Source organism: Marmota marmota, unplaced genomic scaffold, assembly GCF_001458135.2.
Source record: "Marmota marmota marmota unplaced genomic scaffold, marMar, whole genome shotgun sequence".
Lineage (NCBI taxonomy): Eukaryota > Metazoa > Chordata > Mammalia > Rodentia > Sciuridae > Marmota > Marmota marmota.
Window position 1 is genome coordinate 30,063,550 of NW_025999842.1, and position 23,430 is coordinate 30,086,979.

A 23,430-nucleotide genomic window follows, 5' to 3' on the forward strand; every position below is an offset into this window, starting at 1 on the left:
CTCTCCTCCCCACCCCTCCCTTCACCTCTTTCTACCCAATCTACTGTGACATGTTTCTCTCTCTTTTTTCTTTTTTCTTCCCCCTCACACCATCTTATATGTAATTTTGCATAACAATGAGAGCCTCCTACCATCTTCCGTGCAATTCCCCTTCTCTCTCCCATTCCCATGCACCTCTTGATTAATGGTAATCTTCTCATGCTCTTCCTCCCTACTCTGTTTTGAGTCACTCCCCTTATATCAAAGAAGACATTCTGCATTTATTTTTTAGGGATTGGCTAGCTTCACTTAGCATAATCTGCTCTAATGCCATCCATTTCCTTGCAAATGTCATGATTTTGTTATTTTTTAGTGCTGAGTAATATTCCATTGTGTATAAATGCCACATTTTTTTTTATCCATTCATGTATTGAAGGGCATCTGGGTTGGTTCCACAGTCTAGCTATTGTGAATTGTGCTGAATTAGCTTGTTTTTTAAAGGAAAAAAATCTGATAAAATATAAGTGGGTTGGCTTTGTGACAGATAGTTCTCAAAAGAAACTTTGATAGCTAAACTGTGGAACCAACCTAGATGCCCTTCAACAGAAGAATGGATAAAGAAAATGTGGTACATATATACAATGGAATATTACTCAGCCTTAAAGAAGGATGAAATTATGGCATTTTCAGGTAAATGAATAGAACTAGAGAATATCATGCTAAGTGAAAGAAGCCAATCCCCAAAATCCAAAGTCTGAATGCTTTCTTTGATAAGCAGATGCTGATCCATAGTGGGGACTCGGGTAGGGAAGAATGAAGAAACTTGGATTCTTTAGAAGGGAGTGAGGGGAGAGGAGGGACTGTGATGATGGGAAGGACAGTAGAATGAGATAGACATTATTATTCATGTATGACTACACTACTGGTGTGACTCTGCACCATGAACATCCAGAGGAATGAGAAGTTGTGCTCCATTTGTGAACAATATGTCAAAATGCATTCTACTGTCATGTATAACTCATTAAAACAAATTTAAAAAAAATTTTAAAAATTAGTTCAATACTCTTAGAGAAAATCCATTTCCCTTTGTAATATATTCCTTATGTAATAAAACTGGAGAGGGTGGGGGGAGAAACTTAAAGCTGGTAGAGAGATCCTATTTACCTGTGTAAGATTAATGGCAGATCACTTGTTTGCTACCATGGCAATTAAGTGGACTCCAAGTTCACTTGTTACTGAAAAGTTGCATTTTAAACTAGAAATGAACTTTTGAGGCAGACACACCAATAAATGGGGCATGTAGTACCTTAAAAGATATTTTTTAGCTTTGCATAATGCCAAATGCTGTTAGTAGTCAACACTGCAAATGTAGCCTAGAAACTCTCCAAGCCAGAGTCCCTGTGTTCACTCTGTGGTCTCAGCAGAAATACTGCTCCAGCCCTGCTCAGGTGCTAAGCCATGCATATAAGAATAGCAAACAAATGTTCCTCCCTTCATGGCTTTGTTAGAGGGAGATTCAGGTAACATTTGCCAAGAATGGATTATGTATTAAGCATTTTCACAAAATCTCACAAACCATCACAAAGATGAATATAATAAGTATAATAAATAACAGAGTTAAGGAAGTGATTCTCTGAAACTGTGCTTGTTCACGTTCACTCATTGACTTATGCTCAGAGCTAGATTTGCACATGTCTCAGACACATGGTAAATCCCATGTTCTTTTTATGAAGGAGTCTGCTGATGGTTCAGCAGACTAATTGTATAACTAATTGGAAACAATTGCTTCATCTAGTCAACTCAGAGATGGAGGGGGATGCTGCTATTTTCAGCCATAGTGGCCCTAGCAAATTTGCCTTGCAAATTTCTCTTCAGTTCTTTCAAAACTAAGAACAGAGGCAATGCTGAGCTGTCCCAGCACTCAGCATACTTTACAGCTAGGAAAACCAGCTCTTGTTGTGATGTAATGGGAATAAGAGGATATCATGTGACCTTATTTCCAGTCTCCACATGTTCTCTTTTGATCTCTAGTGCATTGTTCCTAAGAGAAAATTGTGGCCATACAAAATTAGTTTTCATAATCAGTGGCAAGTGGAACATAGGCCATATAGAGTTTTATGTTCAATTATGTTTTCTATAATAAATGTTGAGCATAGCCGAATAAAATATACAGATTTATAGCGAATACATACTGTATATGATTAACATAAAGACTATGTTTTTCTTCAATTTTTAGAGTCACATGGAAACTCTGAGGCCACTGATGAATCATTAGTCTCCCGAGAGGGCCCTAAGGAGTTGGAACATAGGAAACTATTTCTTCCCTCTTGTTAATACAGAAGTCTCTTGGTTTTGTTTTGTATTTAAGTATCTCAGGCTTTGTTTGATAAAATATAGCATGTTTTTGAATGATACCTAATTTCATTTGTAATATGGATACTTACTTATTCCTCAAATCCTTATAGTAGTATTAAAGTTTGTTCAAGTTTGAGGAACCTAAATTATACTAATGAGTAAAGGTCCTTTTATGATTTTTATATCAAGTAAAAATGAATTGTGCAATGGAGGAATAGAAATAGAAATCTTAATTTGAAGCAGCTTGCCTTTAAAACTATACTTGGACACTGGCTTTTGCCTGACTTACCAGGTAGCTCTGTGACATAGAGTTGTCTGATCCATCAAGAGTACATTTGTGCTGGTTTAACCCCATCTCCAATTTCAGGGCATCTTTTGGAGAAGCTCTGATAATCACTCTGAGGATTATGGGACATAAGGGAAACCCGCCTTGCTATGTAGTTGAGCTGTCGGGAAGAGTCAAATACCCAAAGAAAATGCAAGGGTTGCATATCCCTGGCTGCCCATGTTGCAGTCTGTTTTCCCTTATGCCTTTTTCCCTTGTCCTCCCTGTTGTGCCCATCTGCCTTCCCACCCATCTCTAACCACTGGCAGCTCTTTTGTAACCACAAAGTCTATATTCCCCCATAACACATTGGAAAAAAGTATGATTTGGAGGTGCAGAATTGTAAACATGGACAGTTAGGCAATCTAGCTGTCTTTGTAGCCATGCCAGATTGAACTGATTCTTGGCATAGCATGGCAAGAACAGCTGCAACAGCCAGGTTTTGGAACACAGTTTAAGATTCTGCATGTTCATTGTCAGTGCCATGGAGCAAGGGTTTACTTCAAACCACAAGTTTATTTTAAACAGAAGTTTATTGTGCTCCCGCATTTTTATTAACATTTGGCTCACAAGAAGCTCCCACAAACAGTCTTTCTCATTGAAGTCTCAGGACTACCCTGTGAAATAGGCAGCATCATTGCTTCCTTTTCTCAGGAGAGGAACCAGGGGTGGTAAGACTAGCTCAGTGTTGCAGGGCTGATACAAGGGTTTAAGCGGGGTCTTCTTAAGAGAGTGATTTTTAAGTAAAATATTTAAATGCTAGGAATGTGTTACAGTAACTTAAAAGATGAAAAAGATCGTACAGGTCATTTAATTAGTTTAATTATTATATATATATATATATATATATTTTTTTTTCCCCCTTAATCTTTATTTATTTATTTATTTATTTATTTATTTATTTATTTATTTATTTATGTTGTGCTGAGGATCGAACCCAGTGCCTCAGGCATGCAAGGCAAGCGCTCAACCACTGAGCTACAACCCCAGCCCACATATATATTTTTTAAACAGGAGAAGAAACTAAGGTGTAGAAAATTTAACTGCTTGCCAAAAGCCACATAGTTATAAAAGTGGTAGGACCAGGTGTAACATCCAAGAATATCTGAGGAAAATAAATAGAAGCTTATTATGGCCAAAACTGTAAATGTGTGCATTGTAGAAATGGAATTATTAGAGGAATAAAATTGTTTGCTCATTTAACCCTGGTCCACGTAATCAGGAGGTTGCGACAAGAGTCCAGTTCTTCTTTAAGAATTGCCAATAGCAACTGCAAATTGTCATTCTTTGGATATATTTGGAGCTCAGGGTCAAGGTTGTTTTGTGGCAATCTTTCCCCAAGAATGCAAGCCTTATAGTAGTATCCTTTTAAACTAAAGTTCACTGCATATTGGGCTGGAACTATTTCTCTTCACTCTAAGGTTCTGATAGGAGCAAAGTTTTGGGGTCTGTTACATTTCAGCCTTGTGGACGATGGTTGCAGAGGTTTGGGTACATTTTTTTTAAGAGAGAGAGAGAGAGAGAGAATATGAATTATTTTTTTAATATTTATTTTTTAGTTTTCGGCGGACACAACATCTTTGTTTGTATGTGGTGCTGAGGATCGAACCCAGGCCACACGCATGCCAGGCGAGCGCGCTACCACTTGAGCCACATCCCCAGCCCTTGGGTACATTTTTTATTGATTGAAAATTTGTTATATATTAGAAGAATTGCCATACCAGTCTTCTCTGCATTGCAACCAGATTAAAAGAGCTAAACTTAAAATTTTAATTTTGTTTTTGGCCTAGAGGTAAAGCTTACATTTGCTTTTTCCTCCTTCTCCCTTTCTTTTTGCTTTTCTTTTTTCCCTTCTTTGTATTCTTGGTTTTAGTTTATTCTTCTATTATCAATTAACTCTACGGAATGTTTTGGTATTCTGAATAAAAGCTAATACATTGCTTTTTTATTAATATTTTCTATTTTTCATTCAAAAGTAGGCTTATTAGAGTATTTATAGTTTTCTAATCTAACTATTTACCCATTGTGATTCATGAACAGTGTACTCTCATACCCTTTATATACATTCCTTTAATTTTTTTATCATGTCGTCTAGAAACATTTCATTTCATTCATTCATTACCCTTCCAATAAACTTTCCCAAAAGACATAAGGGTTATTTACTTCACACATACTTTTCCTGATTGAACTCTCACCGTACCTTTTATGAGGGAAGCAGTGCTAATACTGGTTCTTCCATTAATAGATAAGAACCTTGAGGTCCAAAGAAGTTTAACTTTGCTATGGAGGTGGAAGTACTATTAGAATAGACTTAGAGTAGATTTAGATTTTCAATTCTGTCACATTTTATGTTCTTGCCTATGTGTTTCTTCCTCTATTATAACTTAGTTGAGCAGATTCAAGATCTGTTCACTTGACATATACTCACTGAGTACCTGTAGTATGCCATGAACATTCTAGGTATGGGGATGCACTGGTGAGGACAAGTGTGGTTTCTCTCACGGAAATCAGTAAGTAAACAAGGTCATTTTCAAATAGTGATATTTTCTTTGAAAACAAAATGGGTTAGAAGGTGACAATGATAGTCAACTTTAGTTTGGGCAGTCAGGGACAGCCTCTGAGGAGGTGACTGTAAACATATTCTGTGTGTGAAGAGCTAATTTAATTAGGTACTTAGAAGACAAAAAAGATAGCTTCCTATTGTCCTTGGGAAGCTTATAACAGAATTTCTCTGGTCTATCTTTAAGGCCAGTCAACAGTTGACTTTTTTATCCAACTTATTTTTATCTGATTTATTATATTAAAATCTGCTTGTTGAGAATGAAAAATTCTTGCATACTTTGCTGTAGGACCCAAGCATTGTTTGTTTTTTTGTTTTCCCACATACTGTAACTACTTAACTTTTCTAAAAATATACTGGTATTGCTCAGTTCTCATGTGGTTGTTAAGTGAATGATTGGACATCTCTCTTTCACTTCATCTCCACTTCCAGATTTTTTTTCAGTGGTGTCTATGTTTTTCTTGCTTTTCTAACCTTGCATTTATTTCCCTTCAGATCTCAACATCTGCTGCAAATTGACTATTCAGGTTAGTGAACATTTGCCCATTTTTCAGTTTTACACCATAGGCAGTATTCCCAGCATTCCCCTACTGAAATGAATAAGGATTTTTACTTCTCTGGCCACTTGTGACTCATTAATGGTGAAGTTAAATATTTACAGAACACTCTCATCAAAACAAGCTGTTATTTTTTTTAAAAGAATTTTTTAAAAATAATATGCTAGCATAGGAACATTGCAGGAAGAGAAAACATAATTAATAAACGAGAAAGCTAGAAAACCGATCCCTTACAAATAAATTAAAGCAGAACTGCTGATTTTAGTGAGGAAGCAAGTTTGTCATGTGTTACAAATTATAGTTAGCCAAAAACAAGTATTTATAGATCACTCAACAGTTTTTAGAAATGATGCACGTTTTGCTCAGGCATGAAAATTATCCCTAGAAGGTAGGCCCCAACCTCTAAAAAATTTAAAATTGGTGGAGGAGAAAGAAATCAATAAAAAAGTTTTAAATACCCAATTTTAACTTAAATCAAGAAACTGCAGTAATGTTTTTTTGTTAGGCCCTTTATACTGTGTAATATATTCAGTGGAAGTATGGGAAAGGCTGGTGAAAACTGTGGATTTATTTACAAAATACTTTGGAGAGTTTTTTGTGGAAGTGTCTGTACACCTCAGGAAATACTAAAGAAGAAACAGGTAAGGGAGAATGGACCTCCACACGATTAGGGGCAGCATCTCTTCTTCATTATTTCAGACCCAGTACCAAACATGTGCCTGGTGCTCAATGTATATATGTATGTATGTATGTATATGTATAATTTATTTATTTATTTAGTACTGAGGATTGAACCAGGGGTTAGCCACTGAACCACATCCCCAGCCCTTTTTTATATTTTATTTTGAGACAGGGTCTCACTAAGTTGCTTAGGGTCTCACCAAGTTGCTGCTTTAGCCTCCCAAGTTGCTAGGATTACAAACATGCGCTACCGTGCCCGGCTCTGCATATTTTTTGACTGATTTCAGATTGGGCTTTTAGGCTGCTTAAGCTGCTAAAGTACAAGGTCTACTAATTGCTGTACTCGTGACCACTTTTACATTTTAACAGTACTTTTAAGTTCTTCAAGTACTTTTTTCTTTGCTCTTCAACATGTAAAACCCTGAAGGCAACAAAATATTTATCTCCATTTACAGAGAAAGGAGTCATGCAAATATAGTTAGGATAGGGTAAGATTTTAAAAGTGATCAGAAATAAAAGAGACTTTAAGATGATATAGACTAGTTTCAATGTGGAGTATATTTAACAATATGTAAATGGTGGCAAGAGGTCCACAGTCCTGCTGAGGTGAAATAGTCCCCCTATTCATTGCACCTTCTCCCTGAAGAGTTGGGCATCTGAGGGTGACCATAGCCCAGCAAATAGGATGACAAATGCCCAAGCCCATCTCAACCCAAGAACACATCTGTGGAATTTAAAATGCTGCCATTTATTAATAATCAAATTTTATGATTCATTATAATATCCTTAACATAAATCAAGTGTCCTTGTCCCTATTTAATCATTACCTCAGTTTATGAACACATGGTTTTCTTTAGTATGTTCTTCATCCAGGGCTTTTCACAGTTTAAGGCTTGTCCTTGCCAGCTTTTCCTCAAAGGAAAGTTCTTAGCTTCCTATTGATGCCTTAAGCTTTAACTGTTGTTCTCTGCCAGGTATCTCCTTGTCCCCCTGTGTAACCCTCAGAGCCTGCTCAGAATCCTGGGATTGGAATTTCCCAGGATTAGAAGTTACCTGATGCCCTTCCCTTCCCTTCCAATGAGGTGCTTTTTAAGCTCTGCATTGCTTTCACCTTCATAGCCACCCTGTAATGTTCCATCGCTTCCTTTTCTCTTCTGGGGGGAAAAAAATCCTAAATAAAAAAAAAAAAACCTACGTACACATGATCTTTTAAAAATCAGTAGTGTTCTACCCCACTTGGAATGAGAATAAGAAAAGGAGTAATTAGGATAGATAGTCTCAGAGATATGTTGAAATGACAATAGTAGAAGGAAAACTGATCTAGGCCTAATCCTAACAATTTTTAATCTTTAGTCAGGTAAAAAAAAAAAAACTGAATTTGAGGATACACTAGGAAGAGATCCAGCAGTTGGTTGGCTCTTGGGATTAATAGAAAAGATCGACTCTATGTGCCTAACCAAGACTGGAGGGGAGAGGTAGATAGGGAGACTGGCAAAGTATCTTTCTAGCCAACAACACTACCTTGAATCTTAGGAAAGGTTTAAAAAAGGTAGAATTTTCATGAAGGATTCAGTTTTTCTTCACTTTGGAAGAAAGGGCAAAATTAAGCTGAATGAGAACTAATGCCCTAATTTTTTTGTTTTTCCCTCAAAAATCAGAAAAATCAGCTGAGCGTGGTGGCGCACACCTGTAATCCCAGGGGCTTGGGAGGCAGAAGTAGGAGGATCACAAGTTCCAAGCCAGCCTCAGCAAAAGTGAGGCGCTAAGCAACTCAGTGAGACCCTGTCTCTAAATAAAATACAAAATATGGCTGGGGATGTGGCTCAGTGATTGAGTACCTCTGAGTTCAATCCCCAGTACCCCCACTCACCATCCAAAAAGATTTTCAGAAAAATCAACTGGGCATATTGGTGCACTTCTATAATCCCAGCTGCTTAGGAGACTAAGACAAGAATACTACAAGTTTAAGGCCAGCCTCAGTAACAATGAGACCCTGTCTCAAAAAATAAAAAGGGCTGGGTATGTGGCTCAGTGTGTTAAGCACCCCCGGTTCAATCCCTAGTACCAAAAAAAAAAAAAAAAAAAAAAAACAGAGTCAAGAGTAAGTTTAAAGAGCATACTCCTCTCCTCCTTTCCTTTAAAATAAATGCAAAACATGGAAACCCCTGTTGCCTCAAAAGAGCATCAATCACAAACAGAAGTCATGTCTTTTAAGACTTTACAACCACTTTGTATTTTCAAAGTGCCCTACTGATTGATGTCTTGATGCTAGTTGCTTATGCAGGGAGGCTGCAGACCAAGGCTGAACCCTGGTGCCATCCTTAGGATCACTGAAGCAGCAGTCCTGTCCCACTTCTTCACAGACAGGCTCTGTTTTCATTCAAATCCATTGTGTTCATGTAAACTATCCAGGAACCGGGGACTTGAGAGTGGTGGATCTGGTGTGCCAGGAATGAGATTCCAAGGAAAAACATTTTAGAATCAAATCCAGATTTAGGTGGAATGAATAAAATTTAAGCTGAATTTAAGGTGTTTAACAGGTTAAATACCTTTCATCACTCAGGAAGAAACAATATTCTTTTGGTAACTTTAAAAATATGTGCACAGAAATTGACAGGGTCACTAAGTGATTTCAAGTTGCCTAAAAATTCTAGAGGTTTCTTTTCTTTATTTTTTATTTGTTCTTTTTAGTTATACATGATAGTAGGATAGGAATTTATTTTCTATTTTAAGATAAATTCTACCCTAAAATTTTAACAGGGTTATTGAAACTGGCATCTAAATCCAAGTAGAGTATGATTGATAATTCCCCTAGAACATTTTGCTAAATTTGATCTTATCTAAAAGATGCAGTGTCAAGGATGTTTTACTTATTTATCTTAATCCATGGAAATTTATTTTTAAGAAACCAGAAAGGGGGAAAAATAACAAAGGCTTTTAAAGACTTTAGTATTAGAAAATATTTTCAAAATTTTATCAAGGCTTTTCAAATCATCCATCATCTTTTCTGCACTCTTCTTTTTCTACTCCTTCTTGGCTGTTAAAATAATCTTTATTCCAGAAACTTTTTATTTCTCAATCCTGAACTTTTCATGTCTTAACAGTACCATTGTCATTTTCAACACCGTGGAAACCCATTTTAATGAGATGGAAAGTCTGGCTGTTTAAAAAAACAAACAGAACCAGCTACTGCTGCCTCCTAGAGTCCTGTTAGACCAAAGTTCTGCTCTCCACCATTGGCCTTTGAGAAGGTAGTACACACCTCTGCCTCAACTTCAATTACAAGAAATATGTCATGTGAAAACAGACACTGGGCTGCCTAGAGATGTTGGTCCTTACAGATGTTGGCAAGCAAAGAAATTTCTCCTTCAAGTGCATCTTAGAGATGTTTTAGTCTCAAAGCACAGTTGACCAGATTTAACTAACTAAAATGACATTTTAGGTTTATCTGATCCATGATTATCTATCAATGGTCACTGAAACATTTCAATGTTTTGGTGTAAATGGTTTAATTTTATGTACCCAAATTTCTGGAGTCAGTTTTCATTGACTCACTTGGCTTCCTGATACACAGTGCTTGTGCAAAACTTCTAAGGAGCTGGGCATGGTGGCACACACCTGTAATCCCAGCAACTCTGGAGGCTGAGACAGGAAGATTGCAAGTTTGAGGCCAGCCTCAGCAATTTAGTGAGGCCTAAGCATCTTAGTAAGATCCAGTCTCAAGAAATAAAAAGGGCCAGAGATGTGGCTCTGTTGACACAGTATCCCTGAGTTCAATCCCCAGTACCAAAACAAAAAACAAAAACACAATAACAAAAAAGAAAACCCTTCCTGATTAATGACCCACTGGTTTTAATTTACTTTCTTTTCTTTTCTTTCTTTTTTTTTAAAGCAAAAATAGAGAAAACAATAGTTGTTTTAAAAAGAAAGAAAAAGCAAACCAGGCTCTCTCATTCCATTGGGAAGATCTGTTAGTCCAACTTTGAAGTCAAAGGGTAGTGTTGAGTTTTTATTTGTAACAAATTCTGAGATTATCCATTAACCACTCCAGCAGACTTTCTACTCCCTTTCAAACATATATCTTTCTTTCTTTTTTTCTCTTTAAAGAGGCCAGGTTCTTTTCTTTGAGTTTACCTTTTTAAAAAAAGTGTACCTACGAAAAGAGGTGTCCCACCATTTGCGTGAGTTGGAGATAGAGTTATGGAGTAGCTTTTCAAATGTTAGATGACTGTATTCTCAGAAATTACTCTATGCTACACGCAAATGAGATGCAACAAGCTGAAGTTGATAATCTCTGATGTGAACAACAATGAGTAGAAGTGCTGTGAACTTAATGTCCCTATTGGAAAGTAAGAAGTTGAAATCAGTTTGAATACCTTAATCACAGAGCATATTATATGGCACTTACTAGCACATTTTGGGTGTACCTTGTAAACCTAAAAGATACAAATCTCCTCCTTCTCCCAAAGAGTGTATTCTCCTAGACACAAAGCCAGTGCACATGCCTACCCATCCTCCACCCCTCGGTACTGTGAGGATATCTACCTGAACAGGAAGGGCAGACAGATAATCAGGGAATTAAAATAATCACAAACAAGGACAAATGGGTGATTAAAATCTTTTTTATCTTTCAAAGAGAATAGTTAACAGCAGCAACAGTGAATGGGACAATTTCGCCCTCAGTCTATTGTAATGCTCCATTTCACCTGTCTTTGCTGGAATTTCCTGGTCACCTAACACTTCCTTTGTTAACCCTTTGTACTAAGTCAGCTGTCACTTCACGTCCACTGTCAGAAATTAAGTTATTTTTTGTTGTAAGAGTCTCCAGGATTTCTTCCCTTTTCTTCTTTAACTATATTTCCCTCAAGATGTGTAGTCTAACTTACATATATTGAAGTTTTGTCATATTGCTTATGCAATATATCACGTAAGTATTACATAAAAGAGATACAGCAAAAAAGTACGCATTCCCTTAAGTGAGAGTTGGAGGAATAATGTGGCTAGTGACCATGATGTATGGCCAAATAATCTTAGAAAACAGTACAGAAGATAATACTGGACCTTTTGGATCAGTGATATCTTTGCTTTGCAAATGTGTACTGCCACTGGGTTTTACTACATAGGTTGTACTATGGGCATTCCTTTAACCTCCCTCATGGTCTTGAGTTCCAGAGGATCTCGCCTTGGATTCCCAGTGGAAGAACACTATCTGATGTCTCCAACTGTTTTGTCTATGGCTCCTTTATAGGAGAGTGGTGGAAAAGAGAGAAGCTAGGGCAGAGGCCATTCCAGTGAGATAGTTGCTTTCATAGGTTGCTGTCTCTGACCTCTCAAAAATGGGATCTAGCTCAGGGCTGTAGTGAAGAAAGAGGAACTTAGCTTTTATTGCCTTGTCAGAAACACCTCATTTATACAGAGAGGTGTACCACCATTTACTTGAGTTGAAGATATTAAATGAGATGGAAATATATGTAACTAATTTGTCTTGTCTTCTTTCCTGCATGGATATAGAATGATTATATATCCTCGATATGAGTTCTTGGTTATCTTTGGATAGCAAAAACCAAATAGGGTTTCATACAATCTGTAAATGGTTTCTATGGTCAGCAAAAGCTGTTGTTGCTTGAATGATGGAACAATGTTTCAGGAGCAGGCAGGTTGTCAGTCAGCTAGACTTTCTTCATCCCTTAAGAGGTGTGCCACCCAGGATTAAACAAATGTTTAAGAACATAAATAAAAGACTAATTCCTGCCCTGAAGACACCCTCACATTCAAATAAAGTTAACTTTATTGTTTACTTTTTGGTGTTGGGGATTGAACCCAGGGCCTAGTGGATGCTAAGGATAACCTCTACCCCTGAATTATACCCCCACCCTCCAAAGTTAACTTTAAACAACTTCTCTAAAAAATATTATCCCCTGCACAGAAAGTAGACTCTAATGTAAGTTTGGATTCATTTAAAATGTTAGGTTAAACAACCAAAAGTTAGATTAAATATAAAAATAAGCTGTCCAATATTTTCATGTCTACCCACATGACTCTGTTGGAAATACCAGTTGTGCCTAGTGTCATGTGTTCTGCTAAACATCATGCATGCCAGTGTCCAGAGGATGAAAGATAGGTACATGGGAAGCCCAGGCCCAAGTGGAACGAACACACCAGGCCTTGGTATAGCTGCCTTGGGGGAAAGGATCTCTAGGACCCTGAGATCCAGCACCAGGAGAGTCTGCTCCTCCATCCCTCCAGATTGCCTCACTTATTGACCGAAAAAACTTAGTACAGATTTTGATAGGAGGTAGGGAGGGAGTATAAGTAGTTGAAGTTCTTGCTTGATTTAAATGACAATGACAAGAGCAACACAGTTTAATGAAGTAAGGCCCTTTGTAGTTCCCACTTAAGCATAATTTGAATTTACCTCATTCACCCTTTTTCAAAAGATCCCAAACATTCCACCTTATTTTTCTTTTTTAAGATTACAAAATAGAGTATAGGGTAAGGGTGGGAAAAAAAATCACTAACAAAGAAGAATAGCAATTTGGTAAACACATGTTCTTAGTTTCATCAAAAGAATGACTGGTAATTTTGGTCTATTGTTTCTTTAAAAGTTAAAAATATGAAAAGTACTTAAAGATAGGAAAGCCAGGCACAGTGGTGCATGCCTATAATCCCAGCTACTTGAGGATCACAAGTTCAAGGCCAGTGTGGGCAACTTAGGGAGACAACTTAGGGAGAAATAAAAAGGACTGGGGATGTAGTGCCATAGTAGAGCACTTGCTTGGCATGTACAAGGTCCTATATTTGATCCCCACAACCACACACACACACACACACACACACACACACAAAGTTACAATATATTTTATCGCTACCTGACTTGAAGTAGTACACTAGAGTCTGGATTCAAATTCCAAGTAAAGCCAATTAATACACAATAATGCATGATCAGGTCATTCATTTTCCCTCAGAACTCAGTGGAAATCTGATCTCCTTCAACTTGTCTAAAAGTTTGAAGAAACCTTAGTCAGCATCTCTTATCTTCTCAGCCACAAGTGGATTTCTTTAAAAACCAATGCAAGTCATATTGTACTTTTAAGTTTTCTAGTAGCCACATTAAAAAAAATGTAATTAATGTTTATAACATATTTTACTTAACCATATAACCAGAACATTACTTTAACAGGAAATCATTATTAAAATTTTTTGAGATTATGCATTTTTTCCCCTACTGATGTCTAATTCCTCCATGTGCTTTTCACTTTAACAGAGGAATTGAGACAATTAAGGATGATTGTCAGATTTCTACCATGGTTACGGGAGCCAATAATAGTCAAGTTAAATACAGGGTTGGGGGCAGTGAGCAGCATGACTCCAGGTGCCTTTGATACAAGCAGTTGGATGTCTGTTAGTCTACTTTGACATGGAAGAGTTGTATTGAGTGAAAAGCTATAAGGCTGGGTAGGAACACAGAATACTTATGGTACCAAATGATAACTTTAAGCAATAGTGATGTTAGAAAGTCTTTCTCTCTCTCTCTCTCTCTCTCTTTAAATCTCATGAATGATGTGACTGATTGGTTGTGTGATGGGAATCAAACCCAGGGAATCATGCATGTTAGGTAAGCACTTTACCACTGAGCTAGGGTAGAGAATTAAGAACACATTAGCATGTTTAAGCGGCATTGTGAATAAACCTGTCCTGGGCCTGATGGGATTAGGGCTGGGATCAAAGCTGGCCTAATGCAGTTTGCAGACATGTTTTGTTTGGCTTTTATAGGGTTGGATCACACAGTGTTCTAAATTTTAGTTAGGTGCCAACATTTCCACAGAAAATCCAGATTTCTGACTTTTTAATAAAAGGGGGCTGGGAGGTAGACTTGGCAACATTGCTGCTAATAATCCACTGAAGCATATGCCTTTCCTCTCCAATGAATCTGTTTTACTTCTTTATGTTTGTCTGGGACTTCTAGGCCAAGTATCAGTAGGTAATAAAGGTACAAAGATAAATTAGTGGCAGATTATAGAGGGCTTTGAATACCAAACCAAGAAGTACAAAATGTAGGCAGCAGGCAGCCTTTGAATAAGGGATTGAGAAGATTAAACCCGTATTTAGAAGGATTTTTCTGGACCAGTGTGAAAATTGAGACATTAGAGAACCGTTACCAATTTTGAAAGGGGACAAAAAAAATGAGATGGTGTGGGAATACACAAATTAACTTTTAAAACATGCAAAGTGGGGTGGGAGGGGGATAAAAATCAAAATAGAAGCATCTCAAGGAGAGAGACATCATCTAGAAAGGCTGCATTGGAGCTACCTGGGCCATTGAGGTGGGTGGAATATTTGCTTGCAGAGTTCCCAAATTTAGGCCAGTGTTTGGTGTAAGGGACAGTGAATGTAGGGACATTCCAAATAGTCTTGCTGTCTGTGGCACCGAGATCATTGTAGTCACACTGTTCTAAGTGGACTGTGATTAAGGGAAAATATCTTCCCCTCACCCCCTTTTTCCACTTTTAGACCACTTGGCCCCCAAAAGATCCTTTTATCAAAAATGGGCTAAAATTAGAGCTGGGGTTGTAACTCAGTGGTAGAAGGCTTACCCTAGTATGTACTATGTTCAATCCCCAGTACTGCAAAATAAAAAAGACTAAAGTTAATAGTCTGATAACTATTAACCATGTGCCAGAGAGGTTCTAAGTTGTTTGTTTACAGTACCAGGATTCAAACCAGGGCTTCATGAATGCTAGGCAAGTACCCTGCCACTGAACTAAACCCCTAGTGCTCTAAGTTCTTTTATTTAATCCTCTTAAACACCCTTCAAATAGGTACTATTGCTATCTCCATTTAATACACTTAGGAAACTGGAAACTGAGACCCTAAAAGTTAAGAACTTACCCCAGATCACTCTGAAGGATGGGACCAGGACTTGAACCCAGACTTGAACTCTGACTTTCCAGAGGCTTAAATGTTTTAACCACTCTATGAAACTGTTCTTGTATCTGTTTTAGTGCTATACAAACAGACAACTAGGGAAACTTATGCTTTCATCCAGGAAGCTCTGTCATAACTAATTTCAGGTGTATCAGTTTGATTCATGTCCCCTACAAAAAATAAAATTCCACAATTGACTTTCTTTCAGGGGGCAGATAATATGCTGAGTCCTTGGGTAACCTTGAGAAAACAAGAGTATGTGGTACATTCAAAGATCTGTTCTCTTCTTTGAATGGCTCAATACTAGCTTATAAAGTATGTGCTGGTAACCCTTAACAGGAACAACAAAATTCTTACAAGAACTCATTTCTTTTTTGTGTAGGTGTTGTGGTGCTGGGGATTGAAGCCAGGATTTTGTGTACATTAGGCAAGCATTTTGTACTGAACTACATACCCAGCTCTATTTTTTTTTAATCAAGCCAAATCATACTAGATTTTCTTCATTGTTTTTAATGAAAATTTATCACAGAATAAATATTTTAATTGGGAAGGGAGTGAGAATCCATAACAGAGAAGGCACATGTTTGATGCAAAGCTTCAATCCTTGTTAACTTTTCCTACCATATTTAGTGTGGTTTCTTTCTCCTTGGTCTACAGCTGAAACACGTGAATGAAAGATTTCAAGATGAAAAACATAAAGAGGTGGTTCTCATGTGCATTGGCATCACTTCTGGAGTTGGGCGACTTCTCTTTGGCCGGATTGCAGATTATGTACCTGGTGTGAAGAAGGTTTATCTACAGGTACTTTCTTTTCTTTCACCCCTAATTTATTCCTATTGCCTGGTAGCTCATTAAATGAATGTAAATTTTAAAATTCTATAAAAAGAAAAAAAAAACTTTCTAGACATAACTTCCACAGGCAGTTTTTCAAGGACAATACCAGTCAAGATTGAATTTGGACAACATGAGAAGTTGGCAATCAAACAATTTTCTTTGTTTTGTCAGGGAATTCTACCAAAATGTTTTTGCCCATGGCTTCTTCTAAGAAAAATTCTTTATTTTTGGCACAGTTCTCATAATCATGAACAGATCCAGTGCATTTTACAATATCTTATGAAATTTGGGGTGTGTACGACTTTTTGCCTGCTATGTGTTGTGGGTGGGCATTAACAAATGCTAATTTCAGGATCATTCATGACACTTAGGCAACAGATATTTAAGTGACTCCTTCATGCCAGAAAGTGTGCTACATGCTGCAGATGAAATGTCATCTGTGATCCTTAGCTGAAGGTCCCATGGGAAGACAGAAAAGACAGTGTTACAGTACAGTGGAATATTGAGTATGTTATGTAGGTCTCCTGGGAAAATCTGAATCACTAGTTAAGAAATGAGTAGTAGTTAAAGGGCTGGGGGTGAAGTTCAATGGTAGAGCACTTGCCTAGCATGCATGAGGCCTTTGGTTCAATTCCCAGCACCATACACACATAGCAGAGGTGAGTGGTTGTTATATATGGATGGGAGGCTTGCTGGCTGGCTGAGTTACACAGTTAAGGAAGATAGGGAGGTGTATTCCAAACAAAGAAAACATGGGGTAAAGATGTGGAGATGTGTCTGGGAAACTGAATGTTTGAATGGAATAAAGAGAATAGTTGATGTTTGGGCCAGGTTGGGAAGGAACTTAATGTGCATGAGAATGGATGAACTTAATTCTACAATCAGGAGTTGTTAGGATTTTAAGCAAGGGAGTGACATGAGTTGTGTTTTATAAAGATTAATTGGATAGAATGGAGTAGAGGAGGAGGGGCAAGAGTTGAGGAAGTCAGAAAAGGCCACATATTGAATGATTCCATGTATATAAAATGTCCATAGTTGGAAGATCCATAGAGATAGAAAGTAGATTGGGTGGTTGTCAGGGGCTGGAGGGAAGGGGGAATTGGTGAGTAATTGATACTGTGTGGGGGATTTCTTTTCGAGTGATGAAAATGTTCTAAAATTAAATGATTTTGGTGGTTCTATGATGTTGTGAATATACTAAAAGGCATTGAATAGTACCCATTAAATGGGTGAGTTTTATATGTAAATTACACACACACACATACACACACACACACAAGTGGAAGCATGGGAACTAGTTGGAGATTATTGAAGTAGTTTTAGCAGGAGAAGCCAAGGCAGAGATGCCAGGAGTAAATCAGGGATATGAGAGTGAGTGTTTGGTGGAGCCACTTAAACTGGGTTTGAGATTTGTGACCTGGGTAACAGAGTAGATGAATTTCCACTCTTATCAATGAAGGAGGATGATGAATTCAATTTTGCTGTGTCAAATGTATGGTGCCTGTGAAGAAGCCAAGTTGAGCTTGGAGCTCCTGGAAGAGTATGGATAAGAGACTGCAGGACTTTGGTATTCATGGGCTTATGGAGTGAATGGAGGACTAGGGACCTGCAAGGAGACCAACAGGGAGTGGCCAGCTTGGAAAGAAAAATCCAAGAATAGAGTGTTTCTAAGGGCAGGAGGCCAGCACTGCGTCAGTAGCTAGTGAGAAGGAGACTAATAGATCTTCACTGATTTAGCAACAGAGAGGCCATTAGTGACCTTATAGAGAGCAGTTTCAATGGAGTGGCAAATACAGAAGATTGGACATGATTAATTGAATAAATGAAAATATAGATAACTATACCCAAAAAACTTGGCTGCAGAAGGAAGGGAAAGGAGAACCATGAGGGGATTTATGATTTGGGGGAATAAGTATTTTGCTAGTGATCAGAGGCAGTATTTGAGCAGTGCCTTGAAGAAAAAGTGAAATTTGGAAATACGAAATTAAATGATAAAAGCATTTATTACAGATAAAGTAACTTGCATTAATTGACTGTAAGTAATAACAACCCTCATTCATTGAGCACTTTCACATTCAGATGATGAAGTAAGTGCTCTACCTGCATTATCTCATTATCCTTGCCCATCCCTGTAAGGGTGGGACTGTCCTTATTTCTTTTTACAGATATGTCCACTGAGGAACAGAGAGGCTGCCTCACCATGGGTGTTTGTGTGCATGTAGGTCCAGAAGGAAGTACAGACAGAGGTGGTGTGCAGTGCTGGGAATTAAACCCAAGCCCTCATGCATATTTATGCACTACTTTTAACAATGTATTTATTGAACAATGATTATGCCCCTCTTTATCAATACCTTACTATGGACATCCTCACTTATGGTTGTGTAGTGAACACATAGCTGAATGTTCAGACTAGTTCTCAAGTGCCAAGAGAGCCTTCTAATGGGCATTTATTGTACTACAGAGCTTAATATTATTTTTCGAAAAATTCTGCGTGCCTTCTGTGCCCCAGACACCAATCCAGATTTAAAAAAGAGAGACATAGTCTCTGAGTTCTTGGAGCAGGACTTAGGCAGGAAAATGCTGGGTGTCTTTGGGATTCAGAAAACAGGGAGCCTCACAGAAGAGGTTAGAAAGCTGGGAAGGCCAGTGATCCAGGCCTTGAAAACCAAGACAAGGACATTTTACTTTAAGTAAAGTGGGCCTTTGTTGGAGAGTGTTGGTCTGGTTTTACATTCTAAAACTACTGTACACGCGCTGTGTGTAAAGGGTGGATTAGAGGGAGCGAAGCAAGAGTGCGGGAGGGGAGGAAGAGCAGGTAGGAATGAGAAGTGGTCCAGTGAGGAATTCTGGAGCCCATTCTAAGGCTCAGAGGATGGAGTCATGCTATATTTTATACATAAACATTCTCCAGAATAATTTCTAAAAGTTCTTTCCCCCTACAGATGGGACAGGCAGGTCATTTGCAACACTTTTGCGGGGACATTTTAATACTTAGGTATTTTGAGTAATTTACAAAAGAAAATAGAACTTTCCTAACTTTCCCATGTTTGGTCTGTTAGATAGCAGTGAGTTAAAAGTCAATATTGTGGATCAGATATTTTATTTTCAATGGAAAGGTTAGCCACAGACTGGCTTCTTTAAGCCCTTATGTAAATTTTTTTCATCCAAACGTAGGGCAGTAGTATGTGCTTGGGACACCCAGTAGTTTATGCTGAGTCACAGGGGGGATGACTGGATTTTAAAGAGGCTGGTGGAGGAGCTGGAAAGTCCTTAGGTGTGTCCTGGGACTGCTGGAAGCCACTGATGGGCTTCATTTGTAAGCACAGCAGCCCAAGAGACAACACAGCCCACCAACACAGAGCCCAAGGGTGCTCTACCACCGAGCTACACGCCCAGTCCTTTATTATTTTTTTATTTTGAGAAGACAGAATCTCACTAGGTTGACTAGGTTAACCTCAAACTTGCCAACCTCCCACCTCAGCCTCCTGAGTCACTGGGATTACACTTTCTTCTGTTTTTCTTGGCCCAAGATTTTTGATTCTTTGCTTCTTCTTGGCTACAGCAGAGTCCAGCTTTGCTGGTATATATATATATATATATTCCTTTTTCTTCCTCCCTCCTTCCCTGGCTGTCTGCCTTTTGACCCAGCCTTTCTGGTCTGGAATGCTCTTCTGCTTATCTCCTCTTCATTCCTTTTGTTGGTGGTGGGTTTTCTCAGACATACGTGCTCCAGACTTTTGTCTCTTCAGGGGGCTGTGGCAGTTCATTCTTCCTTATTCCCTTGAAGCCACTTCCGAGTAGCTGCTAGTCCTAGAACACTGGGTGACATAAACACACTTCACAGCTCTCCCACATGGTCACATTTCAGGACACAGTCATCTCAGGTTTGGGAGGCTGCAGAACAGAGGAGGATAGGTTCTGAAGTGAGTGTCTCACTAGCAATTTGTCTTCAGAACCACAGAGGACAGTGCTGAAGATTCTTGGTGACTGCTTATGTAAAGTACTAGCTCAGAGTAGATGGTGAAAAAATCCTTGCTTTTATTATATTTTAATAATCATATTAAATACAGAAGGAAGATCCCAATTTGGAACAGTTCTCAAGAAAGGAGACCTTAGTTTCCCTGAATTAGAGGTCTTTGCTTATAGACAATCTTTTGTTTAGGAATATACCTGGTACTTTTTGCTTAAAAGTTCTGAATTTGAACTTTCATCAAGATCCCGAGTTCCAGCTATTTTTAACCTAGTAATTCTAAAGGCTGTGCAAAGTCCACTGCTCCTGGTAGAAGGATACAACTGAATTGCATTATATAGAATGATAATAGTTAAAGGAAATCTTGCAAAGTTCTGGAGTATATCCTTCATTGGAGAGGAAAGGCTGTCTTTACCCTGCTTTCTTCCTACCACTTTTCTTAACCTCACAGGTCTGTCTTTCTAGTCATGATTAAATGACTACAGATCTGTCTGTATCTTAAAGGTGTAATTTTGGAAGGATGAAAGGTTTGAAGGTTATAATTGTGTATGAAAGGATTGAGCGGGGCGTGGTGGCACACCTCTAATCCCAGCTACTTGGGAGGCAGAGGAAGGCAGATGACAAATTTGGAACCAACCTGGGAAATTTAGTAGGACCCTGTTTCATAGGACTGGGGATGTAGTTCTATGGTAGAGGCTTCTGGGCTTGATTTGGAGCACTTCCATTGTGTCATTTCTATATGACATGGACATATTGAATGTGGACATTATGTCCATGTGTGTGTGCATAGGAATGGGAGGGTTGCAAATCATTGTCAGGGGGTTTATTCCTGAGGAGGAGAGAACATGGGTTGAATCCAGAAGCAGGGAGGGAAGCCTTTCATATATTACAGTGTATGTTTTTCTAAGGTTTGAATTGTTTAAAGAATACATTCATGAGTTACATTTGTAATTTATAAAGGATCGTGGATTTCATATCCATCTTCCTGTGTCAATTTCTTCTTCCACTTCAGATGCAGTGGAGTGGCCAGTGTTGTCCAATTTTGTTTTTTATTCCACATTAGCATTTTACATTTTTCTAAACCTTAGAATGAGAGTATAGACTTTACCAAATGGAAGCTTATTCTAAATAATATCTAAACACTTAACTATTTCCCAGTCAGAATACAAGTCAGAGGCTCCATAGTCTTATCTAGGCTGTGGCACTAGTGTGAAGGCTCAGATGCACAGTAGCACTCGTGTGCTGTAGAGCACGGGTGAGTGGGCTCCCGGCAAAGCACTTGGAAAGTGTGGTGGCCACTGTTTGCTTCCAAAACAGTTAGCCACCTGGCTATGTGACCTGAACAGTTCTCTTTAGTTTGTGAGTGAACAACAGGACTTTTGCCAGCTGCTTTTCTGCCCTGGGTGTCTAGCTAGAGGATATGAAAGTCTGGAAACTTTATATTGAATAAACCTATTAGAAACAACACTTGAATCTAACTGTGCCAATCATGTGTCTGCACAAATGCCTTCTGCTTATTCAGGTGTAGCTCATTTTTCCTCTTGAGTTATACTTAGATTCCTGAGCCAAACTTAAACTGACATGTCTCCAAGACTCCAAGAATGGTTATCTTTGGATAGAAATGGGGAAGGTGGGCTGGGGATGCTGCTCAGTGGTAGAACGCCAGCCTAAGCATGTACCAGGCCCTGGGTTCAATCCCCTAAATCACCACCCCAAAATAAATAAAAAAATAAGAAAGCATTAAAAAAAAAAAAAACTTTTCTCTCATGTACATAAATTAAACTCAAGTTGCATTTATTCTTCTAGAGCCTATGATATTATGACAAAAAAAGCTTCCTTGGATGCTTTTAAGAAAACAAAAGCAATATACACATCTAAACAGTCATTTTCTTATTAAGGCAGTACAAACCTAGAAGAGAATTAAAGACCTCTGAATCCTCTATTTAAATTTAACCTGAACTGCTGTGTTTAAGAGAAAGAACAAAGATTGCATGTTAATGCTAAATTTATTCATCTTTCAAATTGTGTCCCAGTATATACAGATCAGTATTTGAGTGTGAACCAATATTTATTTTGGGAGACAATAAAGAGAGACTGGAAGCTCCTATATGGACAGTTTTTTAAACCTTGACACATGTTCCTTTGGCACATAAGGAATAGGTATTTATTTCTCACAGCAGGTACATTCTCACCAGCTTGGCTACATTTTGGGTAGTAACATCTGCTGGGAAAGAACATTATTTTCTACCATAATAACTACAAATAAGGGGGAAAAAGCAAGTTATGTTTTCTGAGAAATGCCTAAAGGATAAAATGTATAAATATTTTTTGAACTCGATTTTTAAAGGAAAACCCCAATAAATAACAAATTAATAAGTCATTGTCAAATAATTAAAATGAAAGAATGTGAGTTAATGCAGTTTAAATTGAGAAAAGAACAAAGAACAAAGAAGTTGCAGTCAGATAACGAATTAAATAACGTGCTGAAAATCTTACGTGAATAACTTTTTACATAATTGACCAAAGAACAAAATTTCAAAGGGAGCCAAAATGAAAAGAGAAATCAGGAAAACTAACAAAAGTAAAGTGCCTAGATCTCATGTTATATAAATTGTTCCATGAAAACACTTGTTATTAAGCAAAAGTTGAGTTTGTGCCAAATCCTATACTAGTCTATTACAACCATGTATAAAATTTCACAGGGTGATTTTCTTATCTTGAAAGAAATTTGTACTGAATAAAGTAGGAAAATAATATAACACACATTAATATATATTAATGTTATATATTAATATATTTACATATATAAATATTTATTTATTTATTTATTCCTGGAAGTTAACCTAGTATAATTATAGTACCTAGTATAATTATAGTGGTGTGGCTAAAAATGTTTGGTCTGTGGTTTTACAAGTTAGAACCATTACATCTGGCTCTATGGCCTCTTCAAGTTTTATTCTAGATTCCCCAGAGTTTGTTTGAATATAGATGAGTGTTTCTAAGATTATACATATCTATTGCTTTTCATGTTTGTAGATAGAATATAATCTATAAAATAAGAACATTAGGGTTTGTCTGTTTTGCAATGGGAATAACTCTGTAAGTTTTTACTATTTGTTGATTTCAAACCAGCTTCTCTGTTTTATATTTAGACCTCTTTTGATCTTAATAGATGGGAAGTATCATGAAGTCTTTTTCTTAGTGAAGGTTACAGACAGCTAGAATCCAGTCTCCTTGAAGTCTA

The 23,430-nt window shown here is 37.7% G+C and overlaps 1 protein-coding gene across 3 annotated transcripts in view; it reads left to right on the forward strand.

The window, feature by feature from the left end:
* Slc16a10 (solute carrier family 16 member 10) overlaps nt 1-23,430 on the forward strand; it is a 111,041-nt gene that overhangs the window by 83,983 nt on the left and 3,628 nt on the right. For 2 of the 3 annotated variants that reach the window (XM_015500190.2, XM_048789208.1), the window contains one exon: nt 16,040-16,183. In XM_015500190.2, coding sequence (XP_015355676.1) covers nt 16,040-16,183 — 144 coding nt within the window. Of the gene's footprint in view, nt 1-5,714; nt 5,747-16,039; nt 16,184-23,430 lie in introns of those variants that run through there. The other variant, XM_048789317.1, reaches the window with a different exon arrangement.